At 44.0% G+C, this 22,411-nt stretch overlaps 1 protein-coding gene across 1 annotated transcript in view; it reads left to right on the forward strand.

Annotated features, from left to right (window-relative positions):
* chordc1b (cysteine and histidine-rich domain (CHORD) containing 1b) overlaps positions 1 to 22,411 on the forward strand; it is a 72,662-nt gene that overhangs the window by 645 nt on the left and 49,606 nt on the right. The window contains exons 2-5 of the mRNA XM_031809135.1: positions 1,657 to 1,706; positions 4,579 to 4,635; positions 9,381 to 9,541; positions 10,025 to 10,128. Of these exons, the coding sequence (XP_031664995.1) occupies positions 1,657 to 1,706; positions 4,579 to 4,635; positions 9,381 to 9,541; positions 10,025 to 10,128 (372 nt within the window). The remainder of the gene's footprint in view (positions 1 to 1,656; positions 1,707 to 4,578; positions 4,636 to 9,380; positions 9,542 to 10,024; positions 10,129 to 22,411) is intronic.

Genomic DNA, 22,411 nt, shown 5'->3' on the forward strand with positions numbered 1-22,411 from the left:
GTGAATACCCACGTTTAGGGGACTATCGTTATCATTTCATTAGTGACGGGGTGATTTGATAGCGAAGCGCCGACACTTCGATGCAGTTTTCAAAGCACTAACGTTACTGTACGGATTCAACAGCACGTATCGAAGAAGAGATGCGGCCGATATGTCTCCCTCCAGCATGTGGCCCATTTCGTCCACCCAAACCAGGAATTGTTGTATGTAGGGCTTATTCGCTACGTGAGGTTGTATTTAATCGAATGAAAGTTTCTTAATGCTTAAATTGTTACTAGTGTTCGGATTTAAGTAGGACAAGTGACACCCCGGCAATTTTGATTTAAAAACAAACACTTTATATCGGCAGATGGCTATACATATTCATTGTTGAGGCTAGTAGCATAGCATCTATACGTTGAATACGTGCGGCTGACGTCAACAACCCTCATCGAATATTCAAAATAGGATTAGAATACGTCGTGCTGCCTCTACGTGATGACGTGTGAATCTTCTTCTTTTTATGTCGAACTACACTCAGGCTTTGTTGTCGCCACAAACTGGACTGAGGGGAAAAAACATTTAGAAAAGAAAAGTAAATTCCATACGTGTAGGGAAAAATTCAGCGTTAGCTAGCTAACTGCTAGAAGGATGCCATCGGAGGAGTGAATGAGTGACTGTGACTTTCCCCTGTCATATTGTTTTCCTTCCGGGGGCTATAACGTTACACAACTAGAGATGCAGTTATCATTTGGTTAGCTAGCAAGAAGTAGAACGGCTGTTAAGTTACCCAGTTAGCATATCTATTGCATTTGTAAATTCAGTCTGGAATCTGCTCTGATTTCAGAGCACTCTCGTCTGAGTGTGCCAGAGTGCAGAATAACTGATGATTTTACAAATGCCTTAACTCCGGCTGAATAGCACAGTAAAACGCAGGTTAGTTAAGAACGCTCTAGATAACCAGCTCTGCTACGGCAAGTAAAATGGTCAGTGAGGTGTTCTCTCATTTGTGTCTGGAAGTAGTTAGCTAGCCAGCTTTAGCCAGTTAGCTTGGGTGCTTCCCCATTCTTTATCAGTGCAATTCTGACAGCCAACTAGCTGAAACTGGTTGAGAGGGTTCATCTAAAGTTCCTTCGTTAGATTTGAGCTCATCTTGCTCTAGCTAGCATTAGTTGTTGATCTTGTTGATGTGTATAACTGAGGGAAGGAGAGCCTACCGTTTTCATGTTGTTTTTTTATTTCACCTTTATTTAACCAGGTAGGCCAGTTGAGAACAAGTTCTGATTTCCAACTGTGACCTGGCCAAGATAAAGCAAAGCAGTGCGACAAAAACAACAACACAGTTACACATGGGATAAACAAATGTACAGTCAATAACACAAGAGAAAATCTGTATACAGCGTGTGCAAATTAAATAAGGAAGTAATGAGGCTCTCTCTCTGTCTCCCTCTCTCTCTCTCTGTCTCTCTCTCTCTCTGTCTCCATCTCTCTCTCTGTCTCCCCCTCTCTCTCTCTCTGTCTCCCCCTCTCTCTCTCTCTGTCTCCATCTCTCTCTCTGTCTCCATCTCTCGCTCTGTCTCACTCTCTCTCTGTCTCCCCCTCTCTCTGTCTCCCTCTCTCTCTCTGTCTCCATCTCTCTCTCTCTGTCTCCCTCTCTCTCTCTGTCTCCCTCATTAGATGCCTGTACCCACCACCCTGGAGTTCCTGTGTTCCACGATGCACTGAAGGTAAAAGGAATACACACATACTCACTCTCTCTCTCTGACAACCTCCTGTCTGTCTCTTCAGGGCTGGTCTCTCTTTCTGACAACCTCCTGTCTGTCTCTTCAGGGCTGGTCTCTCTCTCTCTCTGACAACCTCCTGTCTCCTCTTCAGGGTTGGTCTCTCTCTCTGACAACCTCCTGTCTGTCTCCTCTCCAGGGCTGGTCTCTCTCTGACAACCTCCTGTCTGTCTCCTCTCCAGGGCTGGGCTCTCTCTGACAACCTCCTGTCTGTCTCTTCAGGGCAGGTCTCTCTCTGACAACTGCCTGTCTGTCTCCTCTCCAGGGCTGCTCTCTCTGACAACCTCCTGTCTGTCTCCTCTCCAGGGCTGGGCTCTCTCTGACAACCTCCTGTCTGTCTCTTCAGGGCTGGTTTCTCTCTGACAACCCCCTGTCTCCTCTTCAGGGCTGGTCTCTCTCTCTCTCTGACAACCTCCCGCCTGTCTCTTCAGGGCTGGTCTCTCTCTGACAACCTTCTGTCTGTCTCCTCTCCAGGGTTGGTCTCTCTCTGACAACCTCCTGTCTGTCTCCTCTCCAGGGCTGGGCTCTCTCTGACAACCTCCTGTCTGTCTCTTCAGGGCAGGTCTCTCTCTGACAACCTTCTGTCCGTCTCCTCTCCAGGGTTGGTCTCTCTCTGACAACCTCCTGTCTGTCTCCTCTCCATGTCTGGTCTCTCTCTGACAGCCTTCTGTCTGTCTCCTCTCCAGGGCTGGTCTCTCTCTGACAACCTTCTGTCTGTCTCCTCTCCAGGGCTGGTCTCTCTCTGACAACCTTCTGTCTGTCTCCTCTCCAGGGCTGGTCTCTCTCTGACAACCTTCTGTCTGTCTCCTCTCCAGGGCTGCTCTCTCTGACAACCTCCTGTCTGTCTCCTCTCCAGGGCTGGGCTCTCTCTGACAACCTCCTGTCTGTCTCTTCAGGGCTGGTTTCTCTCTGACAACCCCCTGTCTCCTCTTCAGGGCTGGTCTCTCTCTCTCTCTGACAACCTCCCGTCTGTCTCTTCAGGGCTGGTCTCTCTCTGACAACCTTCTGTCTGTCTCCTCTCCAGGGTTGGTCTCTCTCTGACAACCTCCTGTCTGTCTCCTATTCAGGGCTGGTCTCTCTCTGACAACCTTCTGTATGTCTCCTCTCCAGGGCTGATCTCTCTCTGACAACCTTCTGTCTGTCTCCTCTCCAGGGCTGATCTCTCTCTGACAACCTTCTGTCTGTCTCCTCTCCAGGGCTGATCTCTCTCTGACAACCTTCTGCCTGTCTCCTCTTCAGGGCTGGTCTCTCTCTCTCTCTGACAACCTCCCGTCTGTCTCTTCAGGGCTGGTCTCTCTCTGACAACCTTCTGTCTGTCTCCTCTCCAGGGTTGGTCTCTCTCTGACAACCTCCTGTCTGTCTCCTCTCCAGGGCTGGGCTCTCTCTGACAACCTCCTGTCTGTCTCTTCAGGGCAGGTCTCTCTCTGACAACTGCCTGTCTGTCTCCTCTCCAGGGCTGCTCTCTCTGACAACCTCCTGTCTGTCTCCTCTCCAGGGCTGGGCTCTCTCTGACAACCTCCTGTCTGTCTCTTCAGGGCTGGTTTCTCTCTGACAACCCCCTGTCTCCTCTTCAGGGCTGGTCTCTCTCTCTCTCTGACAACCTCCCGTCTGTCTCTTCAGGGCTGGTCTCTCTCTGACAACCTTCTGTCCGTCTCCTCTCCAGGGTTGGTCTCTCTCTGACAACCTCCTGTCTGTCTCCTCTCCATGTCTGGTCTCTCTCTGACAGCCTTCTGTCTGTCTCCTCTCCAGGGCTGGTCTCTCTCTGACAACCTTCTGTCTGTCTCCTCTCCAGGGCTGGTCTCTCTCTGACAACCTTCTGTCTGTCTCCTCTCCAGGGTTGGTCTCTCTGACAACCTCCTGTCTGTCTCCTCTCCATGTCTGGTCTCTCTCTGACAGCCTTCTGTCTGTCTCCTCTCCAGGGCTGGTCTCTCTCTGACAACCTTCTGTCTGTCTCCTCTCCAGGGCTGGTCTCTCTCTGACAACCTCCCGTCTGTCTCTTCAGGGCTGGTCTCTCTCTGACAACCTTCTGTCTGTCTCCTCTCCAGGGTTGGTCTCTCTCTGACAACCTCCTGTCTGTCTCCTCTCCAGGGCTGGTCTCTCTTTCTCTGACAACCTTCTGTCTGTCTCCTCTCCAGGGCTGGTCTCTCTTTCTCTGACAACCTTCTGTCTGTCTCTTCTCCAGGGCTGGTCTCTCTCTGACAACCTCCTGTCTGTCTCTTCAGGGCTGGTCTCTCTCTGACAACCTTCTGTCTGTCTCCTCTCCAGGGCTGATCTCTCTTTGACAACCTTCTGTCTGTCTCCTCTCCAGGGCTGATCTCTCTCTGACAACCTTCTGTCTGTCTCCTCTCCAGGGCTGATCTCTCTCTGACAACCTTCTGTCTGTCTCCTCTCCAGGGCTGATCTCTCTCTGACAACCTTCTGTCTGTCTCCTCTCCAGGGCTGATCTCTCTCTGACAACCTTCTGTCTGTCTCCTCTCCAGGGCTGATCTCTCTCTGACAACCTTCTGTCTGTCTCCTCTCCAGGGCTGATCTCTCTCTGACAACCTTCTGTCTGTCTCCTCTCCAGGGCTGATCTCTCTCTGACAACCTTCTGTCTGTCTCCTCTCCAGGGCTGATCTCTCTCTGACAACCTTCTGTCTGTCTCCTCTCCAGGGCTGGTCTCTCTGACAACCTTCTGTCTGTCTCCTCTCCAGGGCTGGTCTCTCTGACAACCTTCTGTCTGTCTCCTCTCCAGGGTTGGTCTCTCTGACAACCTTCTGTCTGTCTCCTCTCCAGGGCTGGTCTCTCTCTGACAACCTTCTGTCTGTCTCCTCTCCAGGGTTGGTCGTGCTGTAAGAGGAGAACCACAGACTTCTCTGACTTCCTCAGCATTGCTGTAAGTTAACCTTTTTGTTGTCATGACAACGACGACAGAATGGCTACCAGGTTATACCAGCAGTAAGTTGTGTTTGTAATGTCATTACATTATCTATGTTGACATTGCTACATAGCCATGTGTATCAAAGCACCACTACAGTCTATGGTCTACACCACTACAGTCTACACCACTACAGTCTGCACCACTACAGTCTACACCAGCACAGTCTACAGTCTGCACCACTACAGTCTACACCACTACAGTCTACACCACTACAGTCTGCACCACTACAGTCTACACCAGCACAGTCTACAGTCTACACCACTACAGTCTACACCACTACAGTCTACACCACTACAGTCTACAGTCAGCACCACTACAGTCAACACCACTACAGTCTACACCAGTACAGTCTATGGTCTACACCACTACAGTCTACACCAATACAGTCTACAGTCAGCACCACTACAGTCTGTAGTCAGCACCACCACAGTCTGCACCACTACAGTCTACACCAGCACAGTCTACAGTCTACACCACTACAGTCTACACCACTACAGTCTACACCACTACAGTCTACACCACCACAGTCTACAGTCTGCACCACTACAGTCTGCACCACTACAGTCTACACCACTACAGTCTACACCACTACAGTCTACAGTCTGCACCACTACAGTCAGCACCACTACAGTCTACACCACTACAGCCTGCACCACTACAGTCTGCACCACTACAGTCTGCACCACTACAGTCTACACCACTACAGTCAGCACCACTACAGTCTACACCACTACAGTCAACACCACTATAGTCTACACCACTACAGTCTGCACCACTACAGTCTACACCACTACAGTCTGCACCACTACAGTCTGCACCACTACAGTCTACACCACTACAGTCTACACCACTACAGTCTGCACCACTACAGTCTGCACCACTACAGTCTGCACCACTACAGTCTGCACCACTACAGTCTACACCACTACAGTCAGCACCACTACAGTCTACACCAGCACCACTACAGTCAGCACCACTACAGTCAGCACCACTACAGTCAGCACCACTACAGTCAGCACCACTACAGTCAGCACCACTACAGTCTACACCACTACAGTCTACACCACAACAGTCAGCACCACAACAGTCAGCACCACAACAGTCAGCACCACTACAGTCAGCACCACTTACAGTCTACACCACTACAGTCTGCACCACTACAGTCTGCACCACTACAGTCTGCACCACTACAGTCTGCAGCACTACAGTCAGCACCAGTACATTCAGCACCACTACAGTCTACACCACTACAGTCTGCACCACTACAGTCTACAGTCTATACCACTACAGTCTACAGTCTACACCACTACAGTCTGCACCACTACAGTCTACAGTCTATACCACTACAGTCTACAGTCTACACCACTACAGTCTACAGTCTATACCACTACAGTCTACACCACTACAGTCTACAGTCTACACCACTACAGTCTACACCACTACAGTCTATACCACTACAGTCTACACCACTACAGTCTATACCACTACAGTCTATACCACTACAGTCTACACCACTACAGTCTATACCACTACAGTCTACACCACTACAGTCTATACCACTACAGTCTATACCACTACAGTCTACACCACTACAGTCTACACCACTACAGTCTATACCACTACAGTCTACACCACTACAGTCTATACCACTACGGTCTATACCACTACAGTCTACACCACTACAGTCTACACCACTACAGTCTATACCACTACAGTCTACACCACTACAGTCTACAGTCTATACCACTACAGTCTACAGTCTACACCACTACAGTCTACAGTCTATACCACTACAGTCTACAGTCTACACCACTACAGTCTGCACCACTACAGTCTATACCACTACAGTCTACAGTCTGCACCACTACAGTCTGCACCACTACAGTCTGCACCACTACAGTCTGCACCACTACAGTCTACACCAGCACCACTACAGTCTGCACCACTACAGTCTGCACCACTACAGTCTGCACCACCACAGTCTGCACCACTACAGTCTGCACCACTAAAGTCTACACCACTAAAGTTTACACCACTACAGTCTGCACCACTATAGTCAGCACCACTACAGTCAGCACCACTACAGTCAGCACCACTACAGTCTGCACCACTACAGTCTGCACCAGCACCACAACAGTCTGCACCACCACAGTCTGCACCACTACAGTCTGCACCACTACAGTCTACACCACTACAGTCTGCACCACTACAGTCTACACCACTACAGTCTACACCACTACAGTCAGCACCACTACAGTCTGCACCACTACAGTCTGCACCACTACAGTCTGCACCACTACAGTCTACACCACTACAGTCTACACCACTACAGTCTATACCACTACAGTCTATACCACTACAGTCTATACCACTACAGTCTACACCACTACAGTCTACACCACTACAGTCTATACCACTACAGTCTACAGTCTACACCACTACAGTCTACAGTCTATACCACTACAGTCTACAGTCTACACCACTACAGTCTACAGTCTATACCACTACAGTCTGCACCACTACAGTCTATACCACTACAGTCTACAGTCTGCACCACTACAGTCTGCACCACTACAGTCTGCACCACTACAGTCTGCACCACTACAGTCTACACCAGCACCACTACAGTCTGCACCACTACAGTCTGCACCACTACAGTCTGCACCACCACAGTCTGCACCACCACAGTCTACACCACTAAAGTCTACACCACTAAAGTTTACACCACTACAGTCTGCACCACTATAGTCAGCACCACTACAGTCAGCACCACTACAGTCAGCACCACTACAGTCAGCACCACTACAGTCAGCACCACTACAGTCAGCACCACTACAGTCAGCACCACTACAGTCTGCACCACTACAGTCTGCACCAGCACCACAACAGTCTGCACCACTACAGTCTGCACCACTACAGTCTGCACCACTACAGTCTACACCACTACAGTCAGCACCACTACAGTCAGCACCACTACAGTCTGCACCACTACAGTCTGCACCACTACAGTCTGCACCACTACAGTCTACACCACTACAGTCTACACCACTACAGTCTGCACCACTACAGTCTGCACCACTACAGTCTGCACCACTACAGTCTGCACCACTACAGTCTACACCAGCACAGTCTACACCAGCACAGTCTACAGTCAGCACCACTACAGTCAGCACCACTACAGTCTGCACCACTACAGTCTACACCATTACAGTCTACACCATTACAGTCTACACCATTACAGTCAGCACCACTACAGTCTACACCACTACAGTCTACACCACTACAGTCTAAACCACTACAGTCTAAACCACTACAGTCTACACCACTAGAGTCTACACCACTAGAGTCTACACCACTAGAGTCTACACCACTAGAGTCTGCACCACTACAGTCTGCACCACTACAGTCTGCACCACTACAGGCAGCACCACTACAGGCAGCACCACTACAGTCTGCACCACTACAGTCTGCACCACTACAGTCGGCACCACTACAGTCGGCACCACTACAGTCTGCACCACTACAGCTTACACCAGCACATTCTACAGTCAGCACCACTACAGTCTACACCACTACAGTCTGCACCACTACAGTCTGCACCACTACAGTCTACACCACTACAGTCAGCACCACTACAGTCTACACCAGCACAGTCTACAGTCAGCACCACTACAGTCTGCACCACTACAGTCTGCACCACTACAGTCTGCACCACTACAGTCTGCCCCACTACAGTCTACACCAGCACAGTCTACAGTCTACACCACTACAGTCTACACCACTACTGTCTGCACCACTACAGTCTGCACCACTACAGTCTACACCACTAGTCTGCACCACTACAGTCTGCACCACTACAGTCTGCACCACTACAGTCTACACCAGCACAGTCTGCCCCACTACAGTCTACACCAGCACAGTCTACAGTCTGCACCACTACAGTCTGCACCACTACAGTCTGCACCACTACAGTCTACACCACTACAGTCTATAGTCTGCACCACTACAGTCTGCACCACTACAGTCTGCACCACTACAGTCTGCACCACTACAGTCTGCACCACTACAGTCTGCACCACTACAGTCTGCACCACTACAGTCTGCACCACTACAGTCTGCACCACTACAGTCTGCACCACTACAGTCTGCCCCACTACAGTCTACACCAGCACAGTCTACAGTCTACACCACTACTGTCTGCACCACTACTGTCTGCACCACTACTGTCTGCACCACTACTGTCTGCACCACTACAGTCTGCACCACTACAGTCTACACCAGCACAGTCTGCCCCACTACAGTCTACACCAGCACAGTCTACAGTCTGCACCACTACAGTCTGCACCACTACAGTCTGCACCGCTACAGTCTGCACCGCTACAGTCTACACCACTACAGTCTACAGAGGGATGGGCTATGTCTGGATGTAACGGAGATCAGAGCTTACCTTAGTCTCACTCCACAGCTAGCTTGAAATGTTGCCAATGGTGCTATCCAATAGGATCTATTTTATTTTGTAGGTTGTCAAACGGGCAGTCATGAGAGTGAGGTACAGGGACCCTTGTTCACCTGAAGCCCAGTCGGAGGCAGGTTCAGGGAGACTATATGCTAAGCCAGCACACTGTTTACACAAGGGTTAGTTTACTGCTGTGTTTGTCAGGGTTTTAGGGTTAGGTAGTAACTATACTGTGTGTGTGCAGGGCTGCACCAAAGGTCCCCACAACCAGGAGAAGCCTCCTGAGCCTGTGAAACCAGACGTGACATCATCGGAAGACAAAGAGAGAGCTGAGGACCTCAAACCAAAGTTCAGCGAGTTCACCATCTCTGCTCCCAAACCCCTGGAGTCCATACGCAGACCCAGGTAGGTCAGGGGTTAGAGTTCACCATCTCTGCTCCCAAACCCCTGGAGTCCATACGCAGACCCAGGTAGGTCAGGGGTTAGAGTTCACCATCTCTGCTCCCAAACCCCTGGAGTCCATACGCAGACCCAGGTAGGTCAGGGGTTAGAGTTCACCAACTCTGCTCCCAAACCCCTGGAGTCCATACGCAGACCCAGGTAGGTCAGGGGTTAGAGTTCACCATCTCTGCTCCCAAACCCCTGGAGTCCATACGCAGACCCAGGTAGGTCAGGGGTTAGAGTTCACCATCTCTGCTCCCAAACCCCTGGAGTCCATACGCAGACCCAGGTAGGTCAGGGGTTAGATGTCAGGCTCTTCAAAGCCCTCCTGGTTTTTTCTTTTGCGGTGACATCGGGACATTCATTATGTAGGCACATTGCTTCTCTTAGTTGTTATTGTTGATGTTTGTTGTTATTGTTTGTTGATGTTTATGTTGTTGTCTCCAGTCCAGATGAGCCAGTGGTCAGACTACAGCAGAAGATCTCTCCCTCTCTGAGACAGGCTCTGGAGAAACTGAAGCTGTCTGAGGACAATCTTACTGAGAAGACAAGTAGGGACACCTTTCTCATTTCAGCATCCTCTCCTTCTCCTCCCTTTTCCTCTCATCTTCTCCTCGCCTCAGAGATAACCTCAGTACAGGACATGACAGTAACTAGTCTTCATTACCTCAGTACAGGACATGACAGTAACTAGTCTTCATTACCTCAGTACAGGACATGACAGTAACTAGTCTTCATAACCTCAGTACAGGACATGACAGTAACTAGTCTTCATTACATCAGGACAGGACAGTAACTAGTCTTCATTACATCAGGACATGACAGTAACCAGTCTTCATTACATCAGGACAGTAACTAGTCTTCATTACATCAGGACAGTAACTAGTCTTCATTACATCAGGACAGGACAGTAACTAGTCTTCATTACATCAGGACAGTAACTAGTCTTCATTACATCAGGACAGTAACTAGTCTTCATTACATCAGGACAGTAACTAGTCTTCATTACATCAGGACAGTAACTAGTCTTCAGGACATAACAGTAACCAGTCTTCATTACATCAGGACAGTAACTAGTCTTCATTACATCAGGACAGTAACTAGTCTTCATTACATCAGGACAGTAACTAGTCTTCATTACATCAGGACAGTAACTAGTCTTCATTACATCAGGACAGTAACTAGTCTTCATTACATCAGGACAGTAACTAGTCTTCATTACATCAGGACAGTAACTAGTCTTCATTACATCAGGACAGTAACTAGTCCTCATTACATCAGGACATAACAGTAACTAGTCTTCATTACATCAGGACAGTAACTAGTCTTCATTACATCAGGACAGTAACTAGTCTTCATTACATCAGGACAGTAACTAGTCTTCATTACATCAGGACAGTAACTAGTCTTCATTACATCAGGACAGTAACCAGTCTTCATTACATCAGGACAGTAACTAGTCTTCATTACATCAGGACAGGACAGTAACTAGTCTTCATTACATCAGGACAGTAACTAGTCTTCATTACATCAGGACAGTAACTAGTCTTCATTACATCAGGACAGTAACTAGTCCTCATTACATCAGGACAGTAACTAGTCTTCATTACATCAGGACAGTAACTAGTCCTCATTACATCAGGACAGTAACTAGTCTTCATTACATCAGGACAGTAACTAGTCTTCATTACATCAGGACAGTAACTAGTCTTCATTACATCAGGACAGTAACTAGTCTTCATTACATCAGGACAGTAACTAGTCTTCATTACATCAGGACAGTAACTAGTCTTCATTACATCAGGACAGTAACTAGTCCTCATTACATCAGGACAGTAACTAGTCTTCATTACATCAGGACAGTAACTAGTCCTCATTACATCAGGACAGTAACTAGTCCTCATTACATCAGGACAGTAACTAGTCCTCATTACATCAGGACAGTAACTAGTCCTCATTACATCAGGACAGTAACTAGTCTTCATTACACCAGGACAGTAACTAGTCCTCATTACATCAGGACAGTAACTAGTCCTCATTACATCAGGACAGTAACCAGTCTTCATTACATCAGGACAGTAACTAGTCTTCATTACATCAGGACAGGACAGTAACTAGTCTTCATTACATCAGGACAGGACAGTAACTAGTCCTCATTACATCAGGACAGTAACTAGTCCTCATTACATCAGGACAGTAACTAGTCCTCATTACATCAGGACAGTAACTAGTCCTCATTACATCAGGACAGTAACTAGTCTTCATTACACCAGGACAGTAACTAGTCCTCATTACATCAGGACAGTAACTAGTCCTCATTACATCAGGACATAACAGTAACTAGTCCTCATTACATCAGGACATAACAGTAACCAGTCTTCATTACATCAGGACAGTAACCAGTCTTCATTACATCAGGACAGGACAGTAACTAGTCTTCATTACATCAGGACAGTAGCCAGTCTTCATTACATCAGGACAGGACAGTAACTAGTCTTCATTACATCAGGACAGTAACTAGTCTTCATTACATCAGGACATAACAGTAACTAGTCCTCATTACATCAGGACATAACAGTAACCAGTCTTCATTACATCAGGACAGTAACCAGTCTTCATTACATCAGGACAGGACAGTAACTAGTCTTCATTATATCAGGACAGTAACCAGTCTTCATTACATCAGGACAGGACAGTAACTAGTCTTCATTACATCAGGACAGTAACTAGTCCTCATTACATCAGGACATAACAGTAACCAGTCTTCATTACATCAGGACAGTAACCATCTTCATTACATCAGGACAGGACAGTAACTAGTCTTCATTACATCAGGACAGTAACTAGTCTTCATTACATCAGGGCAGTAACTAGTCTTCATTACATCAGGACAGTAACTAGTCCTCATTACATCAGGACATAACAGTAACCAGTCTTCATTACATCAGGACAAGTAACCAGTCTTCATTACATCAGGACAGTAACTAGTCTTCATTACATCAGGACAGTAACTAGTCTTCATTACATCAGGACAGTAACTAGTCGTCATTACATCAAGGACAGTAACTAGTCTTCATTACATCAGACAGTAACTAGTCTCATTACATCAGGACAGTAACTATCTTCATTACAGCAGGACAGTAACTAGTCTTCATTACATCAGGACAGTAACTAGTCTTCATTACATCAGGACAGTAACTAGTCTTCATTACATCAGGGACAGTAACTAGTCCTCATTACATCAGGACAGTAACTAGTCTTCATTACATCAGGACAGGAACTAGTCTTCATTACATCAGGACAGGAACTAGTCTTCATTACATCAGGACAGTAACTAGTCTTCATTACATCAGGACAGTAACTAGTCTTCATTACATCAGGACAGGACATGACAGTAACTAGTCTTCATAACCTCAGTACAGGACATGACAGTAACTAGTCTTCATAACCTCAGTACAGGACATGACAGTAACTAGTCTTCATAACCTCAGTACAGGACATGACAGTAACCAGTCCTTCATAACCTCAGTACAGGACATGACAGTAACTAGTCTTCATTACATCAGGACAGTAACTAGTCTTCATTACATCAGGACATGACAGTAACCAGTCTTCATTACATCAGGACAGTAACTAGTCTTCATTACATCAGGACAGGACAGTAACTAGTCTTCATTACATCAGGACAGTAACTAGTCTTCATTACATCAGGGCAGTAACTAGTCTTCATTACATCAGGACAGTAACTAGTCCTCAGTACATCAGGACATAACAGTAACCAGTCTTCATTACATCAGGACAGTAACCAGTCTTCATTACATCAGGACAGTAACTAGTCTTCATTACATCAGGACAGTAACTAGTCTTCATTACATCAGGACAGTAACTAGTCTTCATTACATCAGGACAGTAACTAGTCTTCATTACATCAGGACAGTAACTAGTCTTCATTACATCAGGACAGTAACTAGTCTTCATTACATCAGGACAGTAACTAGTCTTCATTACATCAGGACAGTAACTAGTCTTCATTACATCAGGACAGTACTTCAGTACATCAGGACAGTACTAGTCTTCATTACATCAGGACAGTAACTAGTCCTCATTACATCAGGACAGTAACTAGTCCTCATTACATCAGGACAGTAACTAGTCCTCATTACATCAGGACAGTAACTAGTCCTCATTACATCAGGACAGTAACTAGTCTTCATTACACCAGGACAGTAACTAGTCTCATTACATCAGGACAGTAAACTAGTCCTCATTACATCAGGACATAACAGTAACTAGTCCTCATTACATCAGGACATAACAGTAACCAGTCTTCATTACATCAGGACAGGACAGTAACTAGTCTTCATTACATCAGGACAGGACAGTAACTAGTCTTCATTACATCAGGACAGTAACCAGTCTTCATTACATCAGGACAGGACAGTAACTAGTCTTCATTACATCAGGACAGTAACTAGTCTTCATTACATCAGGACATAACAGTACTAGTCCTCATTACATCAGGACAGGACAGTAACTAGTCTTCATTACATCAGGACAGTAACCAGTCTTCATTACATCAGGACAGGACAGTAACTAGTCTTCATTACATCAGGACAGTAACTAGTCCTCATTACATCAGGACATAACAGTAACTAGTCCTCATTACATCAGGACATAACAGTAACCAGTCTTCATTACATCAGGACATAACAGTAACCAGTCTTCATTACATCAGGACAGTAACCAGTCTTCATTACATCAGGACAGGACAGTAACTAGTCTTCATTACATCAGGACAGTAAACTAGTCTTCATTACATCAGGACAGTAACTAGTCTTCATTACATCAGGACAGTAACTAGTCTTCATTACATCAGGACAGTAACTAGTCTTCATTACATCAGGACAGTAACTAGTCTTCATTACATCAGGACAGTAACTAGTCTTCATTACATCAGGACAGTAACTAGTCTTCATTACATCAGGACAATAACTAGTCTTCATTACATCAGGACAGTAACTAGTCTTCATTACATCAGGACAGTAACTAGTCCTCATTACATCAGGACAGTAACTAGTCCTCATTACATCAGGACAGTAAACTAGTCCTCATTACATCAGGACAGTAACTAGTCCTCATTACATCAGGACATAACAGTAACTAGTCCTCATTACATCAGGACATAACAGTAACTAGTCCTCATTACATCAGGACATAACAGTAACTAGTCCTCATACATCAGGACATAACAGTAACCAGTCTTCATTACAATCAGGACAGTAACCAGTCTTCATTACATCAGGACAGGACAGTAACTAGTCTTCATTACCTCAGGACAGTAACTAGCCTTCATTACATCAGGACAGTAACTAGCCTTCCTTACATCAGGACATAACAGTAACTAGTCCTCATTACATCAGGACATAACAGTAAACCAGTCTTCATTACATCAGGACATAACAGTAACCAGTCTTCATTACATCAGGACAGTAACCAGTCTTCATTACATCAGGACAGTAACCAGTCTTCATTACATCAGGACAGGACAGTAACTAGTCTTCATTACATCAGGACAGGACAGTAACTAGTCTTCATTACATCAGGACAGTAACTAGTCTTCATTACATCAGGACAGTAACTAGTCTTCATTACATCAGGACAGTAACTAGTCTTCATTACATCAGGACAGTAACTAGTCTTCATTACATCAGGACAGTAACTAGTCTTCATTACATCAGGACAGTAACTAGTCTCATTACATCAGGACAGTAACTAGTCTTCATTACATCAGACAGTAACTAGTCTTCATTACATCAGGACAGTAACTAGTCTTCATTACATCAGGACAGTAACTAGTCTTCATTACATCAGGACAGTAACTAGTCTTCATTACATCAGGACAGTAACTAGTCTTCATTACATCAGGACAGTAACTAGTCTTCATTACATCAGGACAGTAACTAGTCTTCATTACATCAGGACAGTAACTAGTCTTCATTACATCAGGACAGTAACTAGTCTTCATTACATCAGGACAGTAACTAGTCTTCATTACATCAGGACAGTAACTAGTCCTCATTACATCAGGACAGTAACTAGTCCTCATTACATCAGGACAGTAACTAGTCTTCATTACATCAGGACAGTAACTAGTCCTCATTACATCAGGACAGGACATGACAGTAACTAGTCTTCATAACCTCAGTACAGGACATGACAGTAACTAGTCTTCATAACCTCAGTACAGGACATGACAGTAACTAGTCTTCATTACATCAGGACAGTAACTAGTCTTCATTACATCAGGACAGTAACTAGTCTTCATTACATCAGGACAGTAACTAGTCTTCATTACATCAGGACAGTAACTAGTCTTCATTACATCAGGGCAGTAACTAGTCTTCATTACATCAGGACAGTAACTAGTCCTCATTACATCAGGACAGTAACTAGTCCTCATTACATCAGGACAGTAACTAGTCCTCATTACATCAGGACAGTAACTAGTCCTCATTACATCAGGACATAACAGTAACTAGTCCTCATTACATCAGGACATAACAGTAACTAGTCCTCATTACATCAGGACATAACAGTAACCAGTCTTCATTACATCAGGACAGGACAGTAACTAGTCTTCATTACATCAGGACAGTAACTAGCCTTCATTACATCAGGACAGTAACTAGCCTTCATTACATCAGGACATAACAGTAACTAGTCCTCATTACATCAGGACATAACAGTAACCAGTCTTCATTACATCAGGACATAACAGTAACCAGTCTTCATTACATCAGGACAGTAACCAGTCTTCATTACATCAGGACAGTAACCAGTCTTCATTACATCAGGACAGTAACCAGTCTTCATTACATCAGGACAGGACAGTAACTAGTCTTCATTACATCAGGACAGTAACTAGTCTTCATTACATCAGGAACAGTAACTAGTCTTCATTACATCAGGACAGTAACTAGTCTTCATTACATCAGGACAGTAACTAGTCTTCATTACATCAGGACAGTAACTAGTCTTCATTACATCAGGACAGTAACTAGTCCTCCATTACATCAGGACAGTAACTAGTCTTCATTACATCAGGACAGTAACTAGTCTTCATTACATCAGGACAGTAACTAGTCTTCATTACATCAGGACAGTAACTAGTCTTCATTACATCAGGACAGTAACTAGTCTTCATTACATCAGGACAGTAACTAGTCTTCATTACATCAGGACAGTAACTAGTCTTCATTACATCAGGACAGTAACTAGTCTTCATTACATCAGGACAGTAACTAGTCTCATTACATCAGGACAGTAACTAGTCTTCATATACATCAGGACAGTAACTAGTCCTCATTACATCAGGACAGTAACTAGTCCTCATTACATCAGGACAGTAACTAGTCTTCATTACATCAGGACAGTAACTAGTCCTTCATTACATCAGGATGACAGTAACTAGTCCTCATTACATCAGGACAGGACAGGCTAACTAGTCTTCATTACATCAGGACAGTAACTAGTCTTCATTACATCAGGACAGTAACTAGTCTTCATTACATCAGGACAGTACTAGTCTTCATTACATCAGGACAGTAACTAGTCTTCATTACATCAGGACAGTAACTAGTCTTCATTACATCAGGACAGTAACTAGTCTTCATTACATCAGGACAGTAACTAGTCTTCATTACATCAGGACAGTAACTAGTCTTCATTACATCAGGACAGTAACTAGTCTTCATTACATCAGGACAGTAACTAGTCTTCATTACATCAGGGCAGTAACTAGTCTTCATTACATCAGGACAGTAACTAGTCCTCATTACATCAGAACATAACAGTAACCAGTCTTCATTACATCAGGACAGTAACCAGTCTTCATTACATCAGGACAGTAACTAGTCTTCATTACATCAGGACAGTAACTAGTCTTCATTACATCAGGACAGTAACTAGTCTTCATTACATCAGGACAGTAACTAGTCTTCATTACATCAGGACAGTAACTAGTCTTCATTACATCAGGACAGTAACTAGTCTTCATTACATCAGGACAGTAACTAGTCTTCATTACATCAGGACAGTAACTAGTCTTCATTACATCAGGACAGTAACTAGTCCTCATTACATCAGGACAGTAACTAGTCTTCATTACATCAGGACAGTAACTAGTCTTCATTACATCAGGACAGTAACTAGTCTTCATTACATCAGGACAGTAACTAGTCTTCATTACATCAGGACAGTAACTAGTCTTCATTACATCAGGACAGTAACTAGTCTTCATTACATCAGGACAGTAACTAGTCCTCATTACATCAGGACAGTAACTAGTCTTCATTACATCAGGACAGTAACTAGTCTTCATTACATCAGGACAGTAACTAGTCTTCATTACATCAGGACAGTAACTAGTCCTCATTACATCAGGACAGTAACTAGTCCTCATTACATCAGGACAGTAACTAGTCTTCATTACATCAGGACAGTAACTAGTCTTCATTACATCAGGACAGTAACTAGTCTTCATTACATCAGGACAGTAACTAGTCTTCATTACATCAGGACAGTAACTAGTCTTCATTACATCAGGACAGTAACTAGTCTTCATTACATCAGGACAGTAACTAGTCTTCATTACATCAGGACAGTAACTAGTCCTCATTACATCAGGACAGTAACTAGTCTTCATTACATCAGGACAGTAACTAGTCTTCATTACATCAGGACAGTAACTAGTCTTCATTACATCAGGACAGTAACTAGTCTTCATTACATCAGGACAGTAACTAGTCTTCATTACATCAGGACAGTAACTAGTCTTCATTACATCAGGACAGTAACTAGTCTTCATTACATCAGGACAGTAACTAGTCTTCATTACATCAGGACAGTAACTAGTCTTCATTACATCAGGACAGTAACTAGTCTTCATTACATCAGGACAGTAACTAGTCTTCATTACATCAGGACAGTAACTAGTCTTCATTACATCAGGACAGTAACTAGTCTTCATTACATCAGGACAGTAACTAGTCTTCATTACATCAGGACAGTAACTAGTCCTCATTACATCAGGACAGTAACTAGTCCTCATTACATCAGGACAGTAACTAGTCTTCATTACATCAGGACAGTAACTAGTCCTCATTACATCAGGACAGGACATGACAGTAACTAGTCTTCATAACCTCAGTACAGGACATGACAGTAACTAGTCTTCATAACCTCAGTACAGGACATGACAGTAACCAGTCTTCATAACCTCAGTACAGGACATGACAGTAACCAGTCTTCATAACCTCAGTACAGGACATGACAGTAACTAGTCTTCATAACCTCAGTACAGGACATGACAGTAACTAGTCTTCATTACATCAGGACAGGACAGTAACTAGTCTTCATAACCTCAGTACAGGACATGACAGTAACTAGTCTTCATAACCTCAGTACAGGACATGACAGTAACTAGTCTTCATAACCTCAGTACAGGACATGACAGTAACCAGTCTTCATAACCTCAGTACAGGACATGACAGTAACTAGTCTTCATAACCTCAGTACAGGACATGACAGTAACTAGTCCTCATTACATCAGGACATAACAGTAACTAGTCCTCATTACATCAGGACATAACAGTAACCAGTCTTCATTACATCAGGACATAACAGTAACCAGTCTTCATTACATCAGGACAGTAACCAGTCTTCATTACATCAGGACAGGACAGTAACTAGTCTTCATTACATCAGGACAGTAACTAGTCTTCATTACATCAGGACAGTAACTAGTCTTCATTACATCAGGACAGTAACTAGTCTTCATTACATCAGGACAGTAACTAGTCTTCATTACATCAGGACAGTAACTAGTCTTCATTACATCAGGACAGTAACTAGTCTTCATTACATCAGGACAGTAACTAGTCTTCATTACATCAGGACAGTAACTAGTCTTCATTACATCAGGACAGTAACTAGTCTTCATTACATCAGGACAGTAACTAGTCTTCATTACATCAGGACAGTAACTAGTCTTCATTACATCAGGACAGTAACTAGTCTTCATTACATCAGGACAGTAACTAGTCTTCATTACATCAGGACAGTAACTAGTCTTCATTACATCAGGACAGTAACTAGTCTTCATTACATCAGGACAGTAACTAGTCTTCATTACATCAGGACAGTAACTAGTCTTCATTACATCAGGACAGTAACTAGTCTTCATTACATCAGGACAGTAACTAGTCTTCATTACATCAGGACAGTAACTAGTCTTCATTACATCAGGACAGTAACTAGTCCTCATTACATCAGGACAGTAACTAGTCTTCATTACATCAGGACAGTAACTAGTCTTCATTACATCAGGACAGTAACTAGTCCTCATTACATCAGGACAGGACATGACAGTAACTAGTCTTCATTACATCAGGACAGTAACTAGTCTTCATTACATCAGGACAGTAACTAGTCTTCATTACATCAGGACAGTAACTAGTCTTCATTACATCAGGACAGTAACTAGTCTTCATTACATCAGGACAGTAACTAGTCTTCATTACATCAGGACAGTAACTAGTCTTCATTACATCAGGACAGTAACTAGTCCTCATTACATCAGGACATAACAGTAACCAGTCTTCATTACATCAGGACAGTAACCAGTCTTCATTACATCAGGACAGTAACTAGTCTTCATTACATCAGGACAGTAACTAGTCTTCATTACATCAGGACAGTAACTAGTCTTCATTACATCAGGACAGTAACTAGTCTTCATTACATCAGGACAGTAACTAGTCTTCATTACATCAGGACAGTAACTAGTCTTCATTACATCAGGACAGTAACTAGTCTTCATTACATCAGGACAGTAACTAGTCCTCATTACATCAGGACAGTAACTAGTCTTCATTACATCAGGACAGTAACTAGTCTTCATTACATCAGGACAGTAACTAGTCCTCATTACATCAGGACAGTAACTAGTCTTCATTACATCAGGACAGTAACTAGTCTTCATTACATCAGGACAGTAACTAGTCTTCATTACATCAGGACAGTAACTAGTCCTCATTACATCAGGACAGTAACTAGTCCTCATTACATCAGGACAGTAACTAGTCCTCATTACATCAGGACAGTAACTAGTCCTCATTACATCAGGACAGTAACTAGTCCTCATTACATCAGGACAGTAACTAGTCCTCATTACATCAGGACAGTAACTAGTCCTCATTACATCAGGACAGTAACTAGTCTTCATTACACCAGGACAGTAACTAGTCCTCATTACATCAGGACAGTAACTAGTCCTCATTACATCAGGACATAACAGTAACTAGTCCTCATTACATCAGGACATAACAGTAACCAGTCTTCATTACATCAGGACAGTAACCAGTCTTCATTACATCAGGACAGGACAGTAACTAGTCTTCATTACATCAGGACAGTAACCAGTCTTCATTACATCAGGACAGGACAGTAACTAGTCTTCATTACATCAGGACAGTAACTAGTCTTCATTACATCAGGACATAACAGTAACCAGTCTTCATTACATCAGGACAGTAACCAGTCTTCATTACATCAGGACAGGACAGTAACTAGTCTTCATTACATCAGGACAGTAAAAAGTCTTCATTACATCAGGACAGTAACTAGTCTTCATTACATCAGGACAGTAACTAGTCTTAATTACATCAGGACAGTAACTAGTCTTAATTACATCAGGACAGTAACTAGTCTTCATTACATCAGGACAGTAACTAGTCTTCATTACATCAGGACAGTAACTATTCCTCATTACATCAGGACTGTAACTAGTCTTCATTACATCAGGACAGTAACTAGTCTTCATTACATCAGGACAGTAACTAGTCCTCATTACATCAGGACAGTAACTAGTCCTCATTACATCAGGACAGTAACTAGTCTTAATTACATCAGGACAGTAACTAGTCTTCATTACATCAGGACAGTAACTAGTCTTCATTACATCAGGACAGTAACTAGTCCTCATTACATCAGGACAGGACATGACAGTAACTAGTCTTCATAACCTCAGTACAGGACATGACAGTAACTAGTCTTCATAACCTCAGTACAGGACATGACAGTAACCAGTCTTCATAACCTCAGTACAGGACATGACAGTAACTAGTCTTCATAACCTCAGTACAGGACATGACAGTAACTAGTCTTCATTACATCAGGACAGGACAGTAACTAGTCTTCATAACCTCAGTACAGGACATGACAGTAACTAGTCTTCATAACCTCAGTACAGGACATGACAGTAACTAGTCTTCATTACATCAGGACAGGACAGTAACTAGTCTTCATAACCTCAGTACAGGACATGACAGTAACTAGTCTTCATAACCTCAGTACAGGACATGACAGTAACTAGTCTTCATAACCTCAGTACAGGACATGACAGTAACCAGTCTTCATAACCTCAGTACAGGACATGACAGTAACTAGTCTTCATAACCTCAGTACAGGACATGACAGTAACTAGTCCTCATTACATCAGGACATAACAGTAACTAGTCCTCATTACATCAGGACATAACAGTAACCAGTCTTCATTACATCAGGACATAACAGTAACCAGTCTTCATTACATCAGGACAGTAACCAGTCTTCATTACATCAGGACAGGACAGTAACTAGTCTTCATTACATCAGGACAGTAACTAGTCTTCATTACATCAGGACAGTAACTAGTCTTCATTACATCAGGACAGTAACTAGTCTTCATTACATCAGGACAGTAACTAGTCTTCATTACATCAGGACAGTAACTAG

This window comes from Oncorhynchus kisutch, linkage group LG29 (genome assembly GCF_002021735.2).
Source record: "Oncorhynchus kisutch isolate 150728-3 linkage group LG29, Okis_V2, whole genome shotgun sequence".
Classification (NCBI taxonomy): Eukaryota; Metazoa; Chordata; class Actinopteri; order Salmoniformes; family Salmonidae; genus Oncorhynchus; species Oncorhynchus kisutch.